The sequence below is a fragment of the Dipodomys merriami genome, unplaced genomic scaffold (assembly GCF_024711535.1).
Source record: "Dipodomys merriami isolate MVZ:Mamm:240054 unplaced genomic scaffold, mDipMer1.0.p SCAF_3, whole genome shotgun sequence".
NCBI lineage: Eukaryota > Metazoa > Chordata > Mammalia > Rodentia > Heteromyidae > Dipodomys > Dipodomys merriami.
In genome coordinates this window covers 29,120,919-29,145,992 of record NW_027204492.1, presented here as the reverse complement: position 1 = coordinate 29,145,992, position 25,074 = coordinate 29,120,919, and the positions used below count along the sequence as shown (strand labels likewise).

General features: G+C 40.5%; 1 protein-coding gene across 2 annotated transcripts in view; it reads left to right on the top strand.

Annotated features, from left to right (window-relative positions):
- Dock11 (dedicator of cytokinesis 11) overlaps positions 1-25,074 on the top strand; it is a 198,225-nt gene that overhangs the window by 28,669 nt on the left and 144,482 nt on the right. For both annotated transcript variants that reach the window (XM_070039850.1, XM_070039849.1), the window contains exon 2: positions 24,677-24,793. In XM_070039850.1, the coding sequence (XP_069895951.1) occupies positions 24,677-24,793 (117 nt within the window). The remainder of the gene's footprint in view (positions 1-24,676; positions 24,794-25,074) is intronic.

Sequence of the window (25,074 nt, the reverse complement as noted above, 5' to 3'; positions counted from 1 at the left end):
TGAATCATGGCAGTGTTAGTTTTTGTTTCTGCTTGACAGGGTACCATAAACATAGCAGCTTAAAATAATATGCATTTATTATTCAGTTTTTCTCCAGGTCAGAAGCATGGGCAGAAGTCTCTGCTCAGGGTTTCCCAGGTGTTGGCAACTCTACATTCTCATCTGGAGTCTTGGGAGCCTTTTCCAAGCTCATTCATGTTGGCACAATTCAGTTCTTTGTGCTTGTAGAACTGGTCCTGGCTGTCAGCTGGGGCTCTCTGTCAACTCCTAGAGAATGCACTCAGGTTCTAGCCAGGTGGACCTGTTATCACATGACAGTTTACTTGTCCAAAGCGAGCAGATGGATTTTTTTCTCTACAGAGTGGGCCCACCTCATCTTACTACGGACCACCTGATCAGGTCAAACTCAACCAAGATACCCGCTCCTTCTTATAAACTCAGACTCAACAGATTGTTAACCTAATTAGGTGATGTTTTATAATCCTCACACATCTCACTTTTTTTTTTTGGGTCCGGTCGTGGGGCCTGAACTCTGGGCCTGGGCGCTGTCCCTCAGCTCTTCAGCTCAAGGCTAGCGCTCTACCACTTGAGCCACAGCGCCACTTCCGGCTTTTTTCTTTTTGCTTAATGTGGTGCTGAGGAATCGAACCCAGGGCCTCAGGCATGCAAGGCAAGCACTCTACCACTGAGCCACCTTCCCAGCCCCATCTCACTTTTTTTTGTCAGTCATGGGGCTTTAACTCTGGGCCTGGGCCCTGTCCCTCAGCTCTTCATCTCAAGGCTAACGCTCTACCACTTGAGCCACAGCACCACTTCAGGTTTTCAGGTGGTTTATTGGAGACTAGAGAGTGATGGGCTTTTCTGCCTGGGGTGGCTTTGAACCGCGATCCTCAGATCCCAGCCTCCTGAGTAGCTAGGATTATAAATGTGAGCCACCAGCACCCAGCTACATCTCACATTTTAAAGGAGGCTAGACCAGGGAACCATCTATTTTGGGGAGGCTGGTTATGGGGATTGGACCCAGGGTCTAAGTGCTGTCCAAAAGTTTTTGCTCTCAAGTGTAGCACTCTACCGCTTGAGCCATAGCGCTACTTCCACCCTTTTTGGGGGGAAGTTTGGTGGAGATAAGTGTCTCATGGTCTTTCCTGCATGAACTGGGTTGAAACTGTAATCCTCAGATCTCAGCCTCCTAAGTAGCTAGGATTACAGTCATGAGCCACTGGTGCCCACCAGGAAACCATCTTAAAGGATAAACATTAAAATCTGTCTACTATACTAACGACAACATTCAGAGAAATTCTCCAAGTTATCTTGTTTCCCATGGACAAAATGCAAATAATGATACTATTCCCTACCTTCTAGAGTTATTGATAGAATTACATACTATAACATGTACTGTAATACTCAGGAGGTGATGATCAGGAGGATCAAAGTCTGATGCTAGCCCAGGCAAAGACCCTATCTCAATCTAGAGAAACTGGATGTGATGGTGTGTGTGCCTGTCATTTTTGCTACACAGGAGTCTGATTTCGGGAAGATCATTGTTCTAGGCTAGACTGGACAAAAAACATGTGTGAAACCACATATCAATAGAAAAAACTGAGAGTGGTAGAGCATGCCTGTCACTCCAGCTAAGGTGGGAAGTTTAAATAGGATGATCACAGTCTAGATCTGCCTTGGCAAAATGTAAGATTCTATCTCAAATATAATCAAAGCAAAATGGGCTGGAGGTATGACTCAAGCAGTCAATCATTTGTAGCCATGAATTCAAACCCCAGTGACTGTCAAAACAATAACAGTATTTTTTCACTCAATGATTTAGGTTTAAAAGAAGAAACACATTTCTGCTAGGCTTGGTAGTTCATGTTTATAATCCCAGTACTCAGGAGGCTGAAGTTGGAGGATCCTCAATCTGAGGCCAACCTGGGCTGCATAGTGCGACCCTTCCTCAAAACAAAAAAAAAATAAATAAATAAACCACCTGGGCTGGGAAGGTGACTTAGTGGTAGAGTGCTGGCTTTGCATGCATGCAGCCCTGGGTTTGATTCCTCAGCACCACATGAGCAGAAAAATCCAGAAGTGGCGCTGTGGCTCAAGTGGTAGAGCGCTAGCCTTAAGCTGAAGAGCTGAGGGACAATGCCCAGGCCCAGAGTTCAAGCCCCATGACCCCCCCCCCCAAATAAACCACCTGTAATCCTAGCTACTCTGGATGCTGAGATCTGAGGATCATGGTTTGAAGCCAGCCTGGGCAGAAAAGTCCCTGTGAGACTCATCTCCAATTATAACCACTCAAAAACTGGAAATGGCACTGTGGCTCAAGTTTTAGAGCACTAGCTTTAACACAAAGAAACTTAGGGACAGAGTGCAGGCAGTTTAAGCCCCACAACTGACAAAAAAAGACAAAAAGAAAAGTAAACTAAAAGGATTTTGTAGAGTTAGGGATGTGTTCAAGTGGTAGAGCACCTACCTAGTAAATTTGAGGCTTTGGGTTCGAACCTCAATACTGCCCAAAATTTCCAACAAAGAAAAAAATTTAAAAAAGTGATTTCCCAATAATACAAGTTTCTCAGCATCAAAATTTCTAAGGTATCCATGTAAGGATGCCTAGGTGAGTGCCTGAGATATATCTCTGATTTGATTTGACTCATTGACAAATGAATGCATGTGCAAAATGTGGATCATTGCCTCCCCATGAACTGCAAGAACATCTCTATCTGCTAGTGGAGGTGTCTTTCCTAGGTAAGGCAAAGGTTTCAGGTATTAGCTGGCTTATGAAAATTTAGATCGGTATGTCAGTGATCTATGGTTTACAATATCTTTGAATAACAAGAGTAGTAGATGATAGCAATTTATAGGATTCTCCTTGGGTTTCTAACCTTCAGGATAAGGATATTCAACGGTTCAGCCATACAGTAGTCCTGAAATGTAGGCTCAGTTTATCCATACAAAGTAGTGAGACACAGCCATTTCTGTGGATTGAAGAATGATTCATTCTAGGGACATTCTCAGAAGAACAAGAGCGTAAGTTGCTTCTTATTGCCTGGAGAAAATGATCATGTTTCAAAAACACTTAGAAAACAAACTCCTATATGAAAATAGGAGTTATAAGTGGGAATATTTAGAAGGGAGAAAGATGAAGAGAAAAGAAACAAAGGGCAGAGAGATAAAAAGGGAATGTCTAGGGCTGAGGATGTAGCTTTAGGGGTAGAGTGCTTGCCTAGCACCCACCAAGTCCCAGGTTTGGTCCCCATCACTATTAAAAAAAGATTCATACTGACATGACATGGTGATGCATGTCTATAATCCCAGCACCCAGGAGAGGCAGAAGGATCTCAAATTTGAGGACAGCCTGGACTACACAGTAAGACCTTAGGTCAGGACTGCTTGCAATTTAGAGACAGACTCACTTCTGAAGAGTATCATTATTATTATTATTATTGTCAGCTGTGGGGCTTGAATTCAGAGCCTGTGCTTTTTTTAATTTTTTAATTTTTTAATTTTAATTTTAATTTTTTGTGAACACACTGTACAGAGGGGTTACAATTACATGGGCAGGTTGATGAGTACATTTCTTATCAAGCATTGCAGCCTCCTCCTTTGTTTACCTTCACATCCCTTCCCAGCCTTCCCACCCCCTGCCTCCTCACCCAATCCTCCCCGCTTCCCCCCCCCCACCAACATTGTAAAGCTCATTTTTGACATGACAACTTGTACTTCTCATTGTTGCAACAGGTCCACCTATATCCTTAAACGACTTGTTTTTCCCCATCTCCTCTACAAGTTATACTGACATCAAATATAGTGAAAAAAGGGGTAGCCTGTGCTTTTTTACTCAAGGCTAGTGCTCTACTAGTTTGACCCACAGCACCACTTCTAGTTTTCTGGTGGGTTAATTGGAGTCTCATGGACTTTTCTGCCTGGGCTGGCTTTGAACCATGATCCTCAGATTTCAGCATCCTGAGTAGCTGGGATTACAGGCCTGAGCCACCAGGGCCTGGCGAGAGTTGATTCTTCATGCTGGAAGTGAAGTTAAGTGTCACTTTTCACAATAATTATTTAAACATTCCACTCTCTTCAGTGGTGACAAATCTGTATGTTTGTCTTCCATGTGAGAGGTTTGCAAGTTTATGTTCTTAAGAACTAACCCCCTTGTCAGTTCCTGTTCCCTTGCTTGCCTCCACCAGGCCCACTGCCCCACCCAATATGAATTCCCTTCCTGTGACTCTCAGCAGCCTTCAAGTGTCCTACAGCATCAATTTCTCAGGAGGAACCCAGTGGCGGGGGAGGAGTCCACAGTTTGTAACCTCATTGAAAAACAATCTCAGTGCTCCCAGCCTTTCTCTCAGAAGGGTGAAAAGGAAACATAAAGCTTCTTTTCCCATATATCTTGAAAAGAGTGGCAACTAGTATCTTTGTGCTGGTTGCTTATTCTTAAATTTTTCTTTTTTCCTTTTCCTTTGGTAATACTAGGGTTTGAACTCAGGGCCTCATGCTTGCTATACTGGAACAATGCCATGGAATCAAACTTCCAGCCCTGTTTTTCACTGGTTATTCTTAGGATAGGATCCTGTTACCTGTACCAGTGTACCTGAGCCGAAATTACCTACTTTCAGGCTTGTCATTGTCTTGAGACCACAATACAAAGCCAGATGGGGCAGGAAAGCCCATTAGACTCATGTCCAATTAACAACCAAAAAGTCTGAAATGGATCTGTAGCTCAAAAGGGACAGTTCTAGCCTTGAGAAAACAAACAACAACAACAACAACAACAACAAAACCCCTCAGGAACAGTGCCCAGGCCCTGAGTTCGAGCTCTAGGACTGAAAAAACAATAGTAATAAATAAATATTCTGAAATATGTTACAGCATTAGTGAACCTTGAAAACAGTATACCAGGTGAAATAAGCTACACACAAAAGGACCAATTTTTTATGATTCCATTTACATTCTAGGTACCTTTTAGCTACCTAGAAAAGGCAAATACGTAGACATAAAATACAGTAGCAATTACCAGGGACTAAGAAGAAGAGTGAGTAGAGAGAGGGGTTTCCTAACTACAGAGTTTCTATTTGAGGCAATGAAACGGTTTGCAAATGGGCAATGCTGATGTTTGCAGAGCAGTGTGACTGTACTTTATATCATCGAGGTGACCCTTAAGATGGAAAGTGGTAAAAGCTTATGGACATATTACCACAAAAGACCCCCCCACACACATATATATCCCAAATTAAGTTGTATTTTTCTGGACTGCAACAGCTATACATTTTTTTGTCAGTCTTGGGGTTTGAACTCAGAGCCTGGGCACTGTTCCTGAGCTTCATTTATTGCTCAAGGCTAGCACTCTACTACTTAAGCCACAGTGCCTTTTTCCATTTATGTGGTACTGAAGAATTGAACCCAGGGCTTCATGCATGGTAAGCAAGCACATTCCCAGCCCAAAGCTATACTTCTTTGACTTACAAAAACTGAGGTAAAATATGCCTGGCTCACATAGATAATGCTTAGGTATTCAGGAGGCTGAGATCTAAGGATGCACATTAGAAGCCAGTCCAGGCAGACAAACCCCAGAGACTATTATCTCCAACTACCCAGCAAGAAACTAGATGTGAGGCTCAAGTGGTAGAGTGCCAGCTTTGAGTGAAAAAGCCAAGGGGGAGTGCAAGGCCCCGAGTACACGGAGAGAGGGAGAGGGAGAAGGAAAGAGAGATACAGAGACAGAAAAAGGGAAAGAGAGAAGGAGAGAGAAGGAAGAAAGAAGAGGAGGAACTGGAAGGGAGGAGACGAACCATGTTATATGTCTGCAAAGAAAATTCTGAGGTATAACAAAGAAAAAAATCATAAAGGAAGAAAGTTACATGTGTCTTCATCACTTCAAATCCATTCCCCTTGGGCCTTCCCCCCCCCCCCCAGTCTTGGAGCTTGAACTCAGTGCCTGGGCATTTCCCCCTTTTTGTTTTCTCAAGGCTAGTGCTCTACCACTTGAGCCACAGCTCCACTTCCAGTTTTCTGGTGGTTAATTGGAGATAAGCGTCTCACAGACTTTTCTGCCTGGGTGGGCTTTAAGTCCCGATCCTCAGATCTAAGCTTCCTGAGTAGTTAGGATTACAGGTGTGAGCCACTGACTCCAGGCTTCCCCTCACACAATCTAATTATACAAGTTTCACTTTGACATGGACATATATGCATACAGTGTACCTTAATCAGATTCACCTCCTCCTGTCACTCACCCTTCTTCCTCCCTGCCTCTTCTCCAATCAATCTCAGAAAGCTTTATTGTTCCATTTTCACTTATGTACATACAGTATTTTGACCATATTCACTCTCCTTCACCCTCTGCATTTTGCCCTTTCTCTCCCATTGTTAGCCACTCCCTAAGACAAGACCTGTTTTATATTCCTGTTATTCATTTTGAAGTGTATGTTAGTTGTTCAAAGGATTCCACAGTGATGTTTAACAATGCACATATGGTACTTTATTTCGATTGACCACCCTTTACTGACCCACCCTAATTATTTGACCCTACTTATCTTCCCCCATATTATTTGACAGTCCTCAATGAGTTTCATTTTGCCTTCTTCATTCACAGATGCACTGTTATTTTGGTGTTGTTCACCCTTGAATATTCTCCCTCTCCACATCCGCTCAGTTCCACAAGTACAAACGTGTATGTGTATATGATCCTGTGTGTTTGCATGTGTATTTATCTTTTAGATCGAGCTTCTGCATACATGAGAAAATATTCAACATTTGTCCTTTCAAACCTAGCCCAAATACTTAAATGTTTAATGTTTCGATTTTACCATATTTATTTATTTTTATATGTATTTATTTGTTTGTTGTTCTGATCCTGGGGATTGACTTCAGGACCTGGCACTACTCCTGAGCTTTATTGCTCAGGCTAGTGCTCTACCACTTGAACCACAGTTCTACTTTTGGCTTTTTGGTGGTTAATTGGAGATGAGTCTTATGAACTTTCCTGCCAGTGCTGGCTTCTTTTTTGTTGTTGTTGTTGGTCGTGGGGCTTGAACACTGGGCCTGAGCGCTATCCCTCAGCTCTTCAGCTCAAGGTGAGCGCTCTACCACTTGAGCCACAGCACCACTCCCGGTTTTCTGAGTGTTTATTGGAGATAAGAGTTTAACAGACTTTCCTGCCTGGGCTGGCTTTGAACTGCGATCTTCAGCTCTCAGCCTCTTGAGTAGCTAGGATTACAGGTGTGAGCCACTGGCACCCCGCTGGCTTCTTAACCATGATCTTCAGATCTTAACCTCCTGAGTAGCTCAGATTACAGGCATGAGCCACCAATGCCGAGCCAATTTTACCATATTTACTTTTAACTACTTTGCCCTTGTCAGTAAAGATAACAATCACTTTCTACCACTTCCTGTGTTAGTGGTAAAATGGCCCTTACTTACTCCCCACTAAAATTTTGGTGTCATCATCCACTATCAGAAAAGAAATGTAAGGGTTAGAGGCATGGCTCAATTGGTAGAGTACTAGCCAATAAGCAAAAGTGGCAGGTACTGAGTTCGAATCCCAGTCTTTGACCTAAAAAAAGAAAAGAAATTTACAAAGGTTGTGAATAGTGAAAATCATGGGGAAAATTGCTTTTCTTAGGCTGAGAGTTCATGCAGGCTGTTAAATGCTTTGTGTTTTAATACCTGGGATGAGAGCTGCAGCAAGGAGTCCATCTTCACTTTGGAAGCTGTGTGGCATGCACATAGGTATTCAGTGAATCTGGGGATGTGTCTTGGAAATCAAAGGGGTTTTTGAGCACTCATCTTAAATTCTTTATACTCCATAGTTTCTCTTACATTCATTGGAACACTGTGACTATCAGAAATCAACTTAATTAATAACATGAATCCAGTTTGGAAGAGGAAAAATAGAAAAAGAACAGAGCAGCAACAAAATATTAACAAGGTTCGTGTACAGATTGTGGGTCCTGTTTTCTTTGTTGTATTTTCAGATTTAGAATCATAGGATTTCAGAGCTTCACAGATCCCATGCAACCCATCCAAAAATTACTTAAAATCCTAGATGAGGAGCTACGTTAGGAAGTGGTATACCAAAAGGAGTTGGTTGCTAAATAAATGTGGATGGGTATAGAGTTATATATGCATGGTTGATATTCTTGTGGAGACATCTGATTTATAGACAGTCCTGGCATTAGGTTATGCAGATTAGTCAGGTAGCCATTAAAGATGAATTTATCCATCTATGACACATCAAATGTCCCATTCTTCTAAAGGCCCTTGGCATAGACATCTGTGGTACAGGGCAGAGTGGGCTGCAGAAGAATAAAGTCAAAACCATCAGAACAGCACTGGCAGCCTGGCTTGAATCTGTGTACACAAAGCCTGTGAGTGAGTGAGCATCTACTTGGCCCTTGGGTCTGAATTACCTGAAATGAAAGCAGACTGAGAATGCACCATTACATTGAGACATGCAAGTCCAGCTGGATGAAGGATATACTGGGGGTAGGGTGCAGGTTCTTCTCTATAAAAGCTATCACTTTGTTATTATGGCAATGGCTCAGCCAATGCTGTGCAGGCATGGTTGCACTTAATATCTGGTCTCATGGTAGCATTTGCATAGTTTGGTGGTTGGCACTGCAAAGTGGGGGTCTTTATGCTAGTGCTTCTTGTAGTCAGAGTCTCAGAGTCAGCTTCTGGGCACATGTGACACATGCACTGAGGACTTTTACAGGAGGAAGTAAATAAATGTGCTTCTGGGCACATTCAGCATGCAGACTAAATGTGAGCTTAAAGGAGGGAGGGATAAAGGTTGTTTGGGCGGAAGTTTGGCAAATGAAAAACTGTTTGAGTCATCAGCTTCCTCTCCGGTTTTATTCAACTGTCCATCTAATGCCATTCTCTGCCTCCTGCCATTTACATTTTTCTATGTAGATGTACCTTATTCTATATATATTCCTATATGACATTGTTAATTTACAGAAAGATAAATGAGTTGGATGGTAATCTATTCTGTACCATGTTCAATAGCAGGGCTTCTAAACAACCTCCCTTATGTGGGGCTTTCAGTGAGGAGTTTGGGGCTTGGTACTGCAGATTGGTACTGCAGGAGTTTTCGGTTTGGTACTGCAGGTTGAATCCAGGGCTTTGGTTTTGTACTCTGCAACTTGAACTGTGTACTGGCCTTGTAGTTTGTATTTTGATTTTGAGACAATCTTGCTAACTTTCTATGGACTGGCTCACAATTCTTCTCCCTCAGCTTCCTTAGTGGCTGGTATTACATATGTTCACCATGGACAGCTTGGAAGCAGAAAATCCTAATGTTAGAAAGATATTGGCAATGGATCTATAATTGTCTCATTCACTCATTCAGAATATAATGTAGAGGTAGGCACTGGTGGCTCATGCCTGTAATCCTAGCTACTCAGGAGGCTGAGATCTGAGGATCGTTGTTCAAAGTTAGCCCAGACAGGAAAGTCTGTGAGACTCTTGGAAAAAGCCAGAAGTGGAGCTGTGGCTCAAGTGGTAGAGTGTTAGCCTTGAACACAAAAGCTCAGGGATAACACCCAGGCCCTGAGTTCTAGCCCCAGGACCAGAAAAAAAGAAAAACACAGAATAAACAAAAAAGATATAATATTGAGAGCTGGAGGGTGTGACTAGTGGTAGAGTGCCTGCCTAGCAAGCGTGAGGCCCTGAGTTCAAACCACAGTACGACCTCCCCACACACACACAAAGAAAGTGATAATGTGGAGGATCTGGGGACAGAACATTGAATAAGACCAGGTCTATGTAATCATAGAGCTTTTTGGGAGTTGTAGGGGAAGAAAAAGAGGTAAGGGCCAATGCACCTAGGCACTTGAGATGTGGGTTAGGTTGGGAAGGGAGCAAAGTACTAGTTCCAAGTTTCATCAGTTAAGAAGCATTGGATAGTCAGAAGTGGCTGCTTGGACCTAGAAAGATTCAGCAATTTCTTTGGCTCTTTTGGGAGTAGAGAAACCAGATGGAAAGGAATCAGGTTTGGCAAAGGTGGAATAATGTGGATCATGAATAAATGTGTCTTCTGTGTTTTGAAGACATTAGCTAGAGGCTGGAGCAGAGGCTAGATTTCAAGGAGTCTTAGAAGATTTGCTACATGGTTTGGGCTTTATTCTGCAGTCTCTGGTGAAATATTGAAAGGTTTATACAGAGAAATACTGTGATCTAGCTTCTGTCTCATCAAAAGTTCAACTGTTTTGGATCAAATTAGCCATTGAAAAGGTGTTGGGAACAAATTCAGCACAGCTTGGCAGCTGCTCTTTTCAAAATGAAATGTTCAGGTTAATTTAATCTTTGTTGCACCAAGGAGATGTAAGCATTCTCTCTGTCTTTTAGAGAAAGACTGTTCACATAAACAGATATCACTTTCTTTTTCAATAGTTCTGTATGAAACACTAATGACTAGTTTTCCATAATTCAGTATATTTATTGCTCCTGGAAAATAGACAATGGGTCACATTTTCAGCCTATGCTGTCATTTTATGGATTAATTTCCATTAGTCCTGATCTTCTGGCTTTTAGTGCATAAATATGAGTAAAACATCTGTTCATGTTATTCCCTCACTTAAAAACCTCTGCTGGCTTGCCATTGCCTACACTAGGAAATGATCCAAATGCATTGCCTTGGCATACGTGGCCCTCCATAACTGGGCCTTTCCAGCTCATCCCTGCCATTTCTCCCTCTACTGTGTGTCCTCAGACTTGCTGAAACCTGCCTTTGTTCTCCAGGCTACTGCTGCACTCTCTCCTGTAGTGACTATTCATCTGGCCTGCCCTGGATTGGTTGTTCACCCTTCAAGGCTCAGATCCATGCTCAGTGGACTCAATCACACCTTGTGTCTACCTAGCACTCTACATCCCTATCCTGCCCCTTACTCCATCCCATTGTAGCTCTGGGGAGGGCTGTCTCTTTCTCTAGTTCATGAGTTCATTAAGGGCTCTACCACAGAGAGCCCATATTTTTTAGCTTTTGTAGCTCACTTCCTGGCACATTATTGATGCTTTTATCTTGATGAGTATATACAGTGTTTTACATTTCCCTTTGTAACTGCTCCAGAAGAGTCCTCAGGGTAACAGGTCAGTGATCTTCACTTGCAGCCTCACCATTCTAATGAGAAGCAGCAGGGTTTCTGTATTGGGAACTCATCTCTACCAAGTACTTGATGAGGTAGTGAAACTAAATCAATTTTTTTTCTGTTTTAGTGAGAGATAATTAACATACCAAACAACTCACCCATTTGAAAGTACGCTTTTGACAGTTATTAGTATAGTCACCGATATATGTAACTATTACTAATTTTAGAACTTTTCATCTCTCAAGGTGAAGATGTTCAAAATAAACAACTTTTATTTTTTATTTATTCATTTTTGTCGGTTGTGGGCTTGAACTGTTGGCCTGGGCACTGTCCCTGAACTCTTCAGCTCAAGGTGAGCGCTCTACCACTTCAACCACAGAGCCACTTCCAGTTTTCTGGTGGTTAATTGGAAATAAGAGTCTCATGGACTTTCCTTCTCAGACTGGCTTTGAACTGTGATCCTCAGATCTCAGCCTCTTGAGTAGCAAGGATGATAGGCATGAGTCACTGGCACCCGGCCAAAATAAATAACGTTTATATGAGTCAATCACAAACACTTCTTTGAAACTGTATCTTTAGAGAATAGGACATTTATCATGGGGAAACAAATTGGCTAAAGAAAGAAATAACAATTATAGATAGGACAGGATTTTTTTTTCTTCTGGTCCTTGGCTTGAACTCTGGGCCTAGGCACTGTCCTTGAGCTTTCTACCACCTGAGCCATAGCTCTACTTCTGGCTTTTTATGGTTAATTAGAGATAAGAGCCTCATGGACTTTTCTACCCAGGCTGGCTTTGAACCATGACCCTCAGATCTCAGACTCCTGAGTAGCTAGGATTATGGGCATTGAGTTATGAGAGGGATGGATAGACATGTATCTCCCCTAGTCACTATGTCCTGTAATAGTTTACCAAGACATGAGATAGCTCCTGATTCTTGCTTTTTCTTTTTCTTCCTAATACTTTAAAGAGGTAAACAAAAAAAATCAAGATGTCATCATAATAAAAGTATTTATTTTTAAATCACTTTTAAGATATATTATTTCAGCCAGGTGCAGGTGGTTCATGCCTAGAATCCTGGCTACTCAGGAGGCTGAGATCTGAGGATTGTGGTTTGAAGCCAGCCCAAGCAGGAAAGTGTGTGAGATGTGTATCTTCAATAAATTACCATAAAAGCCAGAAGTGGAGCTGTGGCTCAAGTGGTAGAATGCTAGCCTTGAGCAAAAGAAGCCCAGGGACAGTGCCCAGGTCCTGAGTTCAAATCCCAGGATCTGCAAAAATAAAAAAATTAAAAGAATATATTATCTCACGTAGTGGGATACAGACTTAAAATATTGGTGGGTTCAAGAAAAGGTAAAGGTAATTTCAATTCATGGTTAGACTTAATATAACCAATTATGGAAGACTAAAATATTTGTAGAAAGATGCAGTTTTAAAATTTAGTAGTTGGGCTGGGAAGGTGGCTCAGTGGTAGAGCGCTTGCCTTGCATGCATGAGGCCCTGGGTTCGATTCCTCAGCACCACATAAGCAAAAAGAAAAAAGCCGGAAGTGGTGCTGTGGCTCAAGTGGTAGAGCGCTAGCCTTGAGCTGAAGAGCTGAGGGACAGCACCCAGGCCCAGAGTTCAGGCCCCATGACCGGACCCAAAAATTAAAAATATAAAATATAAAATAAAATTTAGTAGTTGTACAATGAAATTTCAATTCAGTGTGGAAAGATACATTTTTGTCCTTGTTGGGGTTAATTTTTGCAATGAGAACTTTCAACTTTTTAATCTGTTGTCAGGAATGGATTAATGGGATGGATATACTAATGGTCAGGTCTACTGTGGAAAACGATGTATGGTGTTGTGTAGATCACAACTTCTATGACCATGTAAATTTTGTTTTTATTTTTTACTGCAGTGTTCAAATGGTACAAGCAGGACGTTCAAGTGTTTATATTCTCACAGAATATAAGTAATTCAGCTGACTAAATCCACATTCCTATAGAACATCTGTGTACTTTACAGTTTTTCTACTGAAGAATACAAACTGTATATGGCTCTGTTTATAAAACTCAGGGAAAAGTTAATGAAGATTGTTTTGAGCCCAAGTTTGGCTCCAGATTCAGGGCTCAAGTGATCTCCCTCAACACTTCCCCCCACTGCCAAGTAGCTGGGGCTACAGATATGCGCCACCATACCCAGTGGGATTTTCAGCATTGTTTTTTTAAGTTTTTAGTGAGCACAAACATCTAAGGCAGTTTTTAATTTAGTTGATAAGTACAGAACTGACACAATCTAGTTTCTCTCTGCATGAGTGAATTATTCACCCTAAGTATGCATTTCTATGAGAACTTGTTAAATTCTTTGATTTGCTGGAAAGCCATTATGTACAGCCAAGTACATTTGGTTCTTTCTGCAAACAGTTGCATACTAAATGATATAATATTCTAATTTTTAAAGGGTCACTTGTCATTGTCTAAATTTACTCAACCCTCTCTTTTATTTTTACCTCCATTTGTCTAATTTTTAAGTCATTTAAATACTTGTTAGAGTGAAGTGAAAAACAAAGGCCATAACCAGTTTTCCTACCTTAAAACCAACATGTTGAAAAGTTACAGTTATTGGCTACAATGAAGTTTGGGGTAGAGAGTTCATCAATATTCTGTTTTCTCATTTGTAGATAATCTAGATTATTTTTGAGCCTACAGGGAGAAACATTTGTTGACTAAACATGAACTAATCATAATAGCATGCATATACTTTTTTTTTTTGGTCGGTCTTGGGGCTTGAACTCTGGGCTTGTGCGCTGTCCCTGTGCTCTACCACTTAAGCCACAGCGCTACTTCCGGTTTTCTAGTGGTTTATTGGAGATAAGAGTCTCAGGGAGGGGGCTGGGAAGGTGGCTCAGTGGAAGAGCGCATGCCTTGCATGCCAGAGGCCCTGGGTTTGATTCCTCAGCACCACATAAGCAAAAAGAAAAAAAGCCGGAAGTGGCGCTGTGGCTCAAGTGGTAGAGCGCTAGCCTTGAGCTGAAGAGCTGAGGGACAGCGTCCAGGCCCATAGTTCAGGCCCCATGACCGGACCCAAAAACAACAAAAAAAAAGAATCTCAGGGACTTTCCTGCCCTGGCTGGCTTTGAACCCTGATCCTTAGTCTCAGCTTCCTGAGTAGCTAGGATTACAGGCATGAGCTACCGGCGCCTGGCTTTTTTCTTTATGTTTCTAAAAACAAATTCTCTTTTAAGTTTTTTTTTAAAATAAATTTCTCTCAATAAGCAGTTAATTCATCTTGGAAGCAATATGACATTTAAAATATTCTTTCCTATGCTAAAATTCTAAAAAGGAAAAAATATATATAGGTATTATTTTTCCTCCACATTTCTGTTATGTTTTTTAAACCATTGAAATATCATTTTCTGATTCGTAGAACACCAAGTTATTATTCCTAAGTTAAAGCTAGAAACTGAAAATTAATCCTGAAAGTGCTAGCAGAGACTTGCCTTCTCTGCTTGTGAACTGCCATTTTGGCTTACACTATCTTGGCATATGTTTCAGATTGATTTCTGTATTATTCAGCTGGTGATCTTGAGGAACCACAAAAGCTTCTAGCTTTGTCATTCTCACGGCTGTCTGCTAGGTTCTGTGAAGGATATTGAGATGAATTAGATATGGTCCCTTGACAATATCTTACTGTTGGTTTTTTTTTTTGTAATTTGATTCTTATCCATTTGATGCTAAATCTGCCAACTTCTTCCTCCAAAGTAAAAGATGTAAGGTGCTAATCCCTACTCAGTGATGGCAAATGCTAAACTGGAAGCAACAGCTTAGAAATGCAAAACTCCTTATCCAATTGCAGTATAGGCTTTCTAAATCAGCCATGCTCAACATCATCCCAGTGATTTGGGAAGGCAAGCTCTTATTTTGGTAAATAGGGTCACATAGTTCGTTTTAGAAAAATCGTAAAATGAAAAGTTCATCTCACAGAATAAAACAGGGTTAGAATGAACAAATACTTTATTGCTTTTCTGTGTGTGTGTGTGTGTGTGTGTGTGTGTGTGTGTGTGTGTGTGTACGTGTGTGCATGTCTGTGCGTGCACTCTGGGTTTGAATGCAGATCCTGGGTGCTGTCACTTTGCTTTTCTGCTCAAGACTAGTGCTCTACAACTTGAGCCACACTAAATTCTGGCTTTTTTGGTGCTCAGTTTAGATAAGAATCTCATGGACTTTCCATCTGCTCTAGCCTTGATCCATGATCCTTAGATCTCAGCCTCCTGAATACGTAGGATTATAGGCATGAGCTGCTGATGCCTTGCTGAAATACTTTGTTTCTGTTCATGAGGACATAGGCTTACATGTGCCATGGTTAAGAAGCACTGGCTCTGCAGTCCATGAGAATGTATGTGTATGTGTATATGTACATATACACATATATTACATATATTTACATGTGTGCATACCCACATACACATATATGTATACACACACAATTAATTTGAATCCAAGTTTCACAAGTTTGTGACATTGGATCTGGCTAAGCCTCAATTTCCTCATCTCTAAAATTAGCATATCAAAAAACCATCCTAAGGTTTTTTGAGAGAATTAAATGTAAAAATATGCCTACTTGGTATATAATGATGGTTATAGGACAAAGTACAATGTATCATTTCTCTCCACACCAAGTGTTTGAGATTCTGCAGTGGAGAATAAAGCACATAGAAAACAGTTAAGTGTAATAGCAAGGCTATGTATGAGTTTATGCCACAATGAATAGTATGGCTGTGGGTTTGTGAATTGGAGATTGGGTTATTTCAAGAATAGTGGGAGCTGAAGCATAGGTTAGGAAGAAGCATAGTCTAGGGATTTGACGAAAGTATGCCTTTTTCCCTTTGCTGTTTGTTTAAGAAAGGTCAGCATCTTGAATGCAATTTGTACTTTCATTCTTATGCCAAGATTTGTCTTGGAAAACAGTCTTTCTAAAATATATTTGTGGGCTGGGAAGGTGGCTCAGAGGTAGAGTGCTTGCCTCGCATGCATGAGGCCCTGGGTTTGATTCCTCAGCACTACATAAGCAGAAAAAGCCCGGAAGTGGCACTGTGGCTCAAGTGGTAGAGCACTAGCCTTGAGCTGAAGAGCTGAGGGACAGCGCCCAGGCCCAGAGTTCAGGCCCCATGGCCAACAACAACAAAAAATAATAAATAAAATAAAATATATTCGTGTTCATATTGCCAAATTGTGTTATACTACATTGAAAAGATGGTCTATCCAGTATGGATCGTTCCTAGTAAGGAAGAGGGAAAGGATGTGGTGGTCAGAAGTTAGTCATATTTAGAAAAGATAGGTACCTTTTATTTGAATGAAAAAGGTTCTTACAATCATGCTTCTTTGTTACCACACTGTAGAAGTGCTGCCCACTCCTAGAAATCTCTACTTACTACTGGTTTTGTTTTTCACTTCTGCCAATCTTAACACATTTGTTTGCATCTTGACACATTTCTTTTTTTCTTTCTTTTTTTTTTTTTTTTTTTTGGTTGGTCATGAAGCTTGAACTCTGGGCCTGGGCGCTGTCCCTCAGCTCTTCAGCTCAAGGCGAGTGCTCTACTGCTTGAGCCACAGCGCCACTTCTGGTTTTCTAGTGGTTTATTGGAGATAAGACTCTTACGGACTTTCCTTGCCAGGGCTGGCTTTGAACTGTGATCCTCAGATCTCAGCCTCCTGAGTAGCTAGGATTACAGGTGTGAGCTACAGGCGCCCGGCTGACACATTTCTTTTGATAGCTTCCTAGCCTCTGTTCTTACAGAGTTTCTGAGTGAAAGTAGAAGACAAGAAAAAAATGTCTGAGACCAGATATTGCCCTACAGTGAAATTCTTGTGATTCACATCAAGGGAATGGATGGAGTCTCATGCTGTAGAGTGCAAGATTTGTATATTTGCATTGGGGAAAGAAACTGTGGCTGTCAGAGGATGTGATACAAGTGCTAGAGTCAAGTGGGCTTTAAGCTATCACAGCTTCAGTGAGCAGCTCAGACATCTCAGTATAGCTACTTTCCTCATAAAGCTACAAGCTTCTCAAGGTCTCATGATCTGCCTTTATATCATTTCTACATTGTCAGGGGCTAGCACAGGACCTGGATCTTAGTAGGTACTCAATAAATATGTCTTTCATTGAACTCACTTTGTTTTGTGAACTGCCAGAAATGATATGCTCCAGTAGCCATTCTGAATGCAAAGTATTATTTTAAGATAATCTCTGGAGAAAGTACTCTAAACTCTTCTGAGTATCTGAAACCAAAGGGCACTTAAATGACTTGCGGTGGGGTGGGCAGGGGGTGGGGGGTGCTGGAGGAAACCCCAAGTAAGAAAGATAGAGGAATGATGGGAAGCAAAACTCACTATTTTTGAGCATGCTACTTCTTTTCTAAGACTGTTATTTTTTCATTAAAACAACACTGTTTAGATACCATTAAACTGTAGCTTGAGCTGGCCGCAGGTGGCTCAATCGTGTAATCCTACCTACTCAGGAGACTGAGATATGAGGATCATGGTTCGAATCCAGCTTGGGCAAGAATGCCCATGATGCTTCTAATCTCCAATTAACTACCAAAAAACAGAAGTGGAGCTGTGACTCAAGTGGTAGAGTGCTAATCTTGAGCAAAAAAAGTGCTCAGGGACAATGCCACGGCCCTGATTTCAAGCCCCAGGATGTGCACCAAGAAAAAGAAAAAAAAAACTGTATAGCCTGCCTAAAGCACTGCAAAAATGAGCTTCTGAGTTTTGGGGTGAACTAATTTGCTTGAAACAGTTGTTGCCATGTCTCCTTCTTGAGCTGAAGTTTGATTTGGAACATGGGATGAGAGGGCTGGTAGGGGTATTGGTGCAGGGATGTTTTAGAATTGGCTCTGTGCCCTATTGCTAAGCTTTCTGCCTGCTTTCTGCTTTCTAATGTGATAAAAGAGGGAGTATATGAAGCCAGTGTTCCCTTTAGACTTGCAGAAGAGACATTCTTCAAATTCTTAAGAAGAACAAGGTTCTAAGTAAAAGATTTACCAGTAAACTAATGACCTTTGGTATAATACCTAAGCAAAACCACACACACACACACAAAGGCTGATTTTACATTGTTTATAGAAAAATATATGGTTTTAATTGTTTTTTTAAATCTAATATTGAAATTATGTGGTTGCATTCTTTTTCTGTGTATGGGCTAATACTAGGGCTTGAACTCAGGGCCTGACACTCTTGCTTGTCTGTTTTGCGAATGATTGGCACTCTACCATTTGAGCCACACCTCTTCTTCTGGCTATTTGTTGGTTATGTAGTTAAAAGAATTTCACTGATTTGTCTTCTCCAGTTGACTTGAAACCAAGATTCTCAGATCTCAGCTTCCTGAGTAGCTTGGATTATAGGCATGAGCCACTGGCACTGGCATATAGTTGCATCTCTAATGATGGCATGATTATCTTATATGTTTGGGTGATATAATGCCTTTAAAATTAGTATCTTTGCCTGGTGCCAGTGGCTCACACCTGTAATTCTAGCTACTCAAAAGGCTGAGATCTGAGGCTGGTGGTTCAAGGCCAGCCCAGGCAGAAAAGTCACAGTGAGACTCTTATCTCCAATTAACCACTCAAAAACCGTAAGTAACACTATGGCTTGAAGTGGTAGAGCACTAGCCTTGAGCAGAAGAGCTCAGGGATAGAGCCTAGGCTCCAACTACAGGCCCCACAATGGACATAAATAAATAAATAAATAAATAAATAAATAAATAAATAAATAAATAAGGGTATGATTTTTGGCTCTGTTTTTTTTTTAATACATCAGTGAGTAGTTGGTTGACTTTATGTATGCATGTACTTAGTTTATGCATGTACATATTTAAATATTTATTTTAAGATTAGAAGTATAGGTTTTTGTTTTGTTTTGTTTTGTTTTTGGGTGTGGGGCCTGAACTCTGGACCTGGGTACTGTCCCTCAGTTCTTCAGCTCAAGGCTAGTGCCACTTCCGGGCTTTTTCTGCATATGTGGTGCTGAGGGATCGAATCCAGGGCCTCATGCATGCAAGACAAGCACTCTACCACTGAGCCACCTTCCCAGCCCCTGTTTTTTTTTTTTGTATATTTTTATTGTAAAGATACTGTACAGAGAGGTTACAGTTACATGAGTAAGGTAATAAGTATATTTCCTATCGAGCATTGTTACCTCCTCTTTTGTTTTTCCCCTACCATCCCTTCCCTCCTCACCTCCCCAACTTCTCCTTGCTCCCCCCAAGTTGTAAAGTTTGTTTTCAATATAGTGTCTTGTACATCTCATTGTTACAATGGGTCAACCTGTATCCGTATTTCAGCATTTTGTTATTTCCCTTCCCCTCTCCAAATTAGAAAAATGTATATACAAGATGCAGGGCACAGGAATCAAATACAGTGAAAACAGGGGTTATACCAGGGGGGAAGAACATACAAAAGAAACAAAAAAAACACATAGTATATTATAAATACATTAAAAACAACAGCAAGAAAGATATTTAGGCATATTTGGTAGAAATGGTGAAAGATTAGTTGTTCTGTATAGGAACCACCACAGAATTAGTCTTTTTTTGTTGTTGTTCATAGGACTTGAACTCTGGGCCTGGGTGCTGTCCCTGAGCTCTTCAGCTCAAGGCAAGCGCTTGAGCCACAGCACCACTTCTGGTTTTCTGGTGGTTAATTGGAGACAAGGGTCTCACGGACTTACTTGCCCAGGCTGGCTTTGAACCATGATCCTCAGATCTCAGTATCCTGAGTAGCTAGGATTATAGGCTTGAGTCACTGGCACCTGGCTAGACAGTCTTAAGTGATGATAATGTTGGAGACTGTCACTTAGGATTTATTTTTTTTCTTGCCTTTGGGCCAACAAGCAGACTATAACTGAATTTATATGGATGATTTTCCTTTTCTTCTTCTTTTTTTTATTTTTATTTTTTTTTGCGCTGGTCCTGGGGCTTGAACTGCAGGCCTGGGCACTGTTCCTGAGCTTCTTATGCTCAAGACCAGTGCTGTCACAGCTCCACTTCTTCTGGGTTTCTTTTTCTTTTCTTTTTCTTTTTTTTGGTGAATTAATTGGAAATAAGAGTCTCATGGACTCTTTCATGCATGGGCTGGTTTTGAACTGCAGTTCTCAAATCTCAGCCTCCTGAATAGCGAGGATTTATAGGTGTTAGCCGCCAGAGCCTGGCTTCAAATGACTTTCTTTTTGTGAACTAGTCCTTTCCCCCTATTGTAGAAATCAAAGCATTTTATCAATTTGTAGAATTGTGTATTTCTACTGGCTTTAGGATGTAGACATCGAACTCCACTGAGAGTGGACCTTAGTGGCCTAAGGAGGCATGGGAGATTAACTGTGTGACAAACCATATTCCCTAAATCAGCATTTTAAAATTATGTTTTACTAGGGATTAGAAAAATAGTAATTCATTCTTTTTTTTTCTTTTTTCTTTTTCTTTTTGGTCGGTCGTGGGAGCTGAACTCTGGGCCTGGGCGCTGTTCCTCAGCTCTTCAGCTCAAGGCTAGTGCTCTACCACTTGAGCCACAGCACTACTTCTGGCTTTTTTTTCTGCTTTGTGATGCTGAGGAATCAAGCCCAGGGCCTCAAGCTTGCAAGGCAAGTACTCTACCACTGAGCCAACTTCCCAGCCCCAGTAATTCATTCTTTTTTTTGCGGGGGGAGGGGGGGGTCTTGTCGTGGGCCTGAACTCTAGACCTGGGCGCTGTCCCTCAGCTCTTCAGCTCAAGGCTAATGCTCTACCACTGAGCCACCTTCCCAGCCCCCCCCCCGTAATTCATTCTTAATAAGAGTCATACAAAGATTTTTTCCCCAATAAATGTATTTCAAATAAGATATTTGATTTGAAGAAAATAAAAAATGATAGTACAACAGTTGTGACCCTTTGTCACACACCGATCTCACTTTGCTTTCTGGAAATGACATGCCCCCAGTGGCCATTTTGATTGCAAAGTGTTATTTTAAGATATTCTCTAAAGCAAGCACTCAGAACTCTGTTACTAACATTATCAATTATACAAAGAAGACTAAAGTCTGTAAAACACTGACAAGAAAGAAAGGATGGGGTAGAAGATCTAGGAATGGGGTTGGGTGTGTAAGGTTAGTGGTAGAGCATATATTGAACACATGCATTCCCATCTCCAGTACTTCAGGACAAACAACAACTAGGTTCGGATTCTAATTCTGCTAATAAAATGGGCAGATGAACCTAAGCCACTAAGACCATTCCTCACATATAAGGTTGAAATCTTGGCAGATGTTTTTAATATGAAACAGGTTACAATGTATATGGAAGTGTTAAGGCTGAAAAATGATCTTTAAATGAATCAACCAAAATGAATCAACCATTATTACTTCCAAATTATTTAAAGAAGGCTCAGGGCTCAGAGAATGAGGACTTTCAAAGAGATCGTTTTGTTTTGTTTTGTTTTCTCCATGGTGAAAACTGAGTAGGTTCCAATTTTGAGTTGATGGTTTTCCTGTCACTACTTAGGAAGAAAAGACTGAAACATATGCTTGCTTCTCTCCAGATTGTATAAATACTTAGTTTTTTTTACTTACCACTGGATGGAATTGTATAGAAGTAGACAGTAGAACCTTGCTATTTATTATTTGAATGATTATAAAGTCCCATTTATTATATCAGAGATTTCTGGAGTTATTAAAAAGTGTCTTTGCAGACCTGTTATTGTGGAAACTGAAAGAAAGGGTAAATCACATGCCTGGGAGAGAAATCCCTTTTGAATGTGATAAAAGCTTTACTTAGGCTAACCATATTAATTCTAATAATAGTATAACAAAGGTGAATAGGAAAGTTAAGCAAAGGTTATGTTTTAGATTTCTGGGAAGAACCTTATTAAATTATGATAATTCCACATAGCAAAGCTTTCCCCTGTCTATGATATTAGCAGTTCATAAATGAAGGAAATGTAGTGCTTCCGTTCCTTTGCCTTTTTCTTCTTACAGAAATGAAACCTGATTCATAGGTCCAGGTTTTCTATTAGGAAAAGTTTTCTCAGAATAGCTACCTCATCTTTTCTGTAGTCAGGCTACTCCTGATGGAGAAAATAGAATGGAAACCCAGAAGGCTTACTTTAATTAGTTTTAAATGAATTGTGGAATCTTGTTTGTTTATTTGCTTTTTGGCAGTTGGCAGTAGTGCAGCTTGAACTCAAGGCCTGGGCTTTGTCCCTGAGCTCTTTTTGCTCACGGCTACAGTTCTACCACTTTGAGCTGCAGCTCCACTTCCCGTTTTCTGGTGGTTAATTGGAGATGTCACGCAGCCTTTCCTGCCCTGGCTGGCTTTGAACCACGATCTTCAGATCTCAGCCTCCTGAGTAGCTAGGATTACAGCGCCTGGCAGGATGTTGTTTTACATAATTTGAATATATGACCTTCAAAACAAAGAGAGCTAGTCTCATTTTAGAAGGTATATACTTACTGTATACTTAAACAACTGATTAATTTGACATATGCCTTCCTGTATTGAATAGCTGTGGTAGAGAGCTGAAGAAATATTTTCTCTTTTTGTTTTTCAAAGTTACTTGAAGTAGGTACCTGTGAAATTATTGTAAAGATAAATTAGTAGATGCTAATTCAATAAGTTAAAATGTTGAATCTGAGGATTGTTTTTGCACTCTGTACTGGGAAGATGGCACAAAAAGCATAACTTTTAAAATTGTGTTCAGGCCTCAAGATCAGTCTTAATTCATTCAACCTTGAGAAGATCAGTACAGACTCTTGGGTGTTAAACCTGAAAGATGCCATTGGTTTCCTTCCATTTGGGTCCTTGGTGGATATGACAAAGAGAAGTCAGCTTTTCCTATTAGAAAACCTCTAAGTTCCCAGAATAGTATTTGTTTCTTCTATTTCAGCTCTTTTTGCACTTGTGTTCACAAACCTGCTAGGGGTGATTTGATTTAATCTCCTGGATCAACAAATATAAATTTAAGTCTTGAAGACAAGTATATCTTTGTCAGGATCATTTTGATTGGTTTAACACTGATTTTTATTGGTTAGAGTAGTTTACTTTAATCTTTCTAAGTAATCCTATAAAGGAATTCTGAGATGCCCTTCAGATATGGAACTTGGATATAACTATGACCTGTTTTAAACCATGTATACAAACCATTCTCAAAGGACTATGTGTATTTAGTATATTGGACACAGCTTCAAATACCGTGTACACAAATATAACCCCATTCCCACTATGATATTAAGTTCTAATGTATCTTCTTTGTGTATGTGCTGGTTCTGGAGCTTGAACTGTGGGCCTTGTGTTCTTACTGGGCTTTTTTGCTCCTGGCTGGCACTCTACCAATTGAGCCAAGCTCAATTGGTATTTTACTGGCATTTTACTGCTTATTTTGAGATAAGAGTCCCATGGGTTTTCTGCTCAGGCTATCTCTGAGCCATATCCTCAAATCTCAGTTTCATGAATAACTAGGATTACAGGCACTTGGCTTAACTTCTAATATATCCTATTTTTTAACTTGTAATGGATACACAAAATCATAAATATTAAAAATTAATGGGATCCAGATAATGCTTAATACATGTGTATGTTGTATAATATCTAAGTCATATGTTTCCTTAAATATGTTTTTCAGTTCCTGGTGGTGAAGTTTTGATGTTTTAAATTCAGGCTTTATTTATACAATTTTGACTATTCAATTTTAATGAAATTTCACTCAAATGAAAACATCATAATTAGAAATCACTATCATACAGGTTGGGGCTGTAGCTCAATAGTAGAAGAGGTTTCTTTGTATGCAGGGGCCCCTGGGTTTGACCCTTAGCCCTGAAAAACAAAGTCACTAATAGATACTCAATTTGGTTTGAAATATTGTAAATAGCGTATGGAATTATGGTTCTGATTGATTCTAAATATCTCAACATTCCACAATTACCTAGAAGTCCAACAGGGGTGCAACTGATGTAGTCACAGACCTTCACCCTTTCATGCTCTGCCCACAGGATTGATCCATCTCCAGTACACAGGCTTATCCCAGATATGTTGAAACTTAGTACACTCTTTGGACAGTATCCCTAATGTAAAGAAGATACATAATGTTGAGAGTTTCTCCCCTGTAGTTACTTGGTGAGCTGTGAATATTGAGGAAATATATATATATATATTATATGTATATATTATATATATTATATGTATATTATATATATATATATGAGAGAGAGAGTATAGATTTTTTTGCTCAAAATTCAATAAATGCGTGGAAGGCAATCAGACATACAGAATATGGTGCTGTTTATTCAGAATTGTTGTCTTTAGCAAGAAGGGGTTGGAAGCATGGATCCAGGGGTTCAGCACCAGCCAGTGAGTGAAGGAGTCAGATACCAAGTTTGGGTCCTGGTCTTGGATTTACAAAAAAGCAAGGGGGAGCCTACATATGGTAAGTAGATTATATCATTATGAAGAATATTTCTCTAGTGAAAGTGTCTCCTTTAAGTACTTAGTATCAATAATTCCTGTAATGCATCTTTAATACACAGTGAGAGAGAGAGGAACTTTTCTGAGTTTGACCATAACAACTTCTATTTCTGGTCTCTTATAAAGGAAAAGGCCAAGGTTGTTGAGCCTCTGGACTATGAAAATGTTATCGCCCAAAGGAAAACACAGATTTACAGTGACCCTCTCAGAGACCTGCTTATGTTCCCCATGGAAGACATATCTGTGAGTTTAAACATGCTTTTTTGTCTGTCTTAGGGTTTGAGCTCAGGGGTGAGCACTGTCCCTGAGCAATTTTACTCACTAGTGCTCTATCAATTGGAGCCATAGCACCACTTCCAGTTTTCTGATGGCCAATTGGAAATAAGAGTCTCATGGACTTTCCTTCCCTGCTGGCTTTGAATCGTGATCCTCAGATCTCAGCCTCTTGAGTAGCTAGGATTACAGGCGTGAGCCACCAGCTCCCACTCCACAAACACTTTTTGGAATAACAAATAACTACGTTT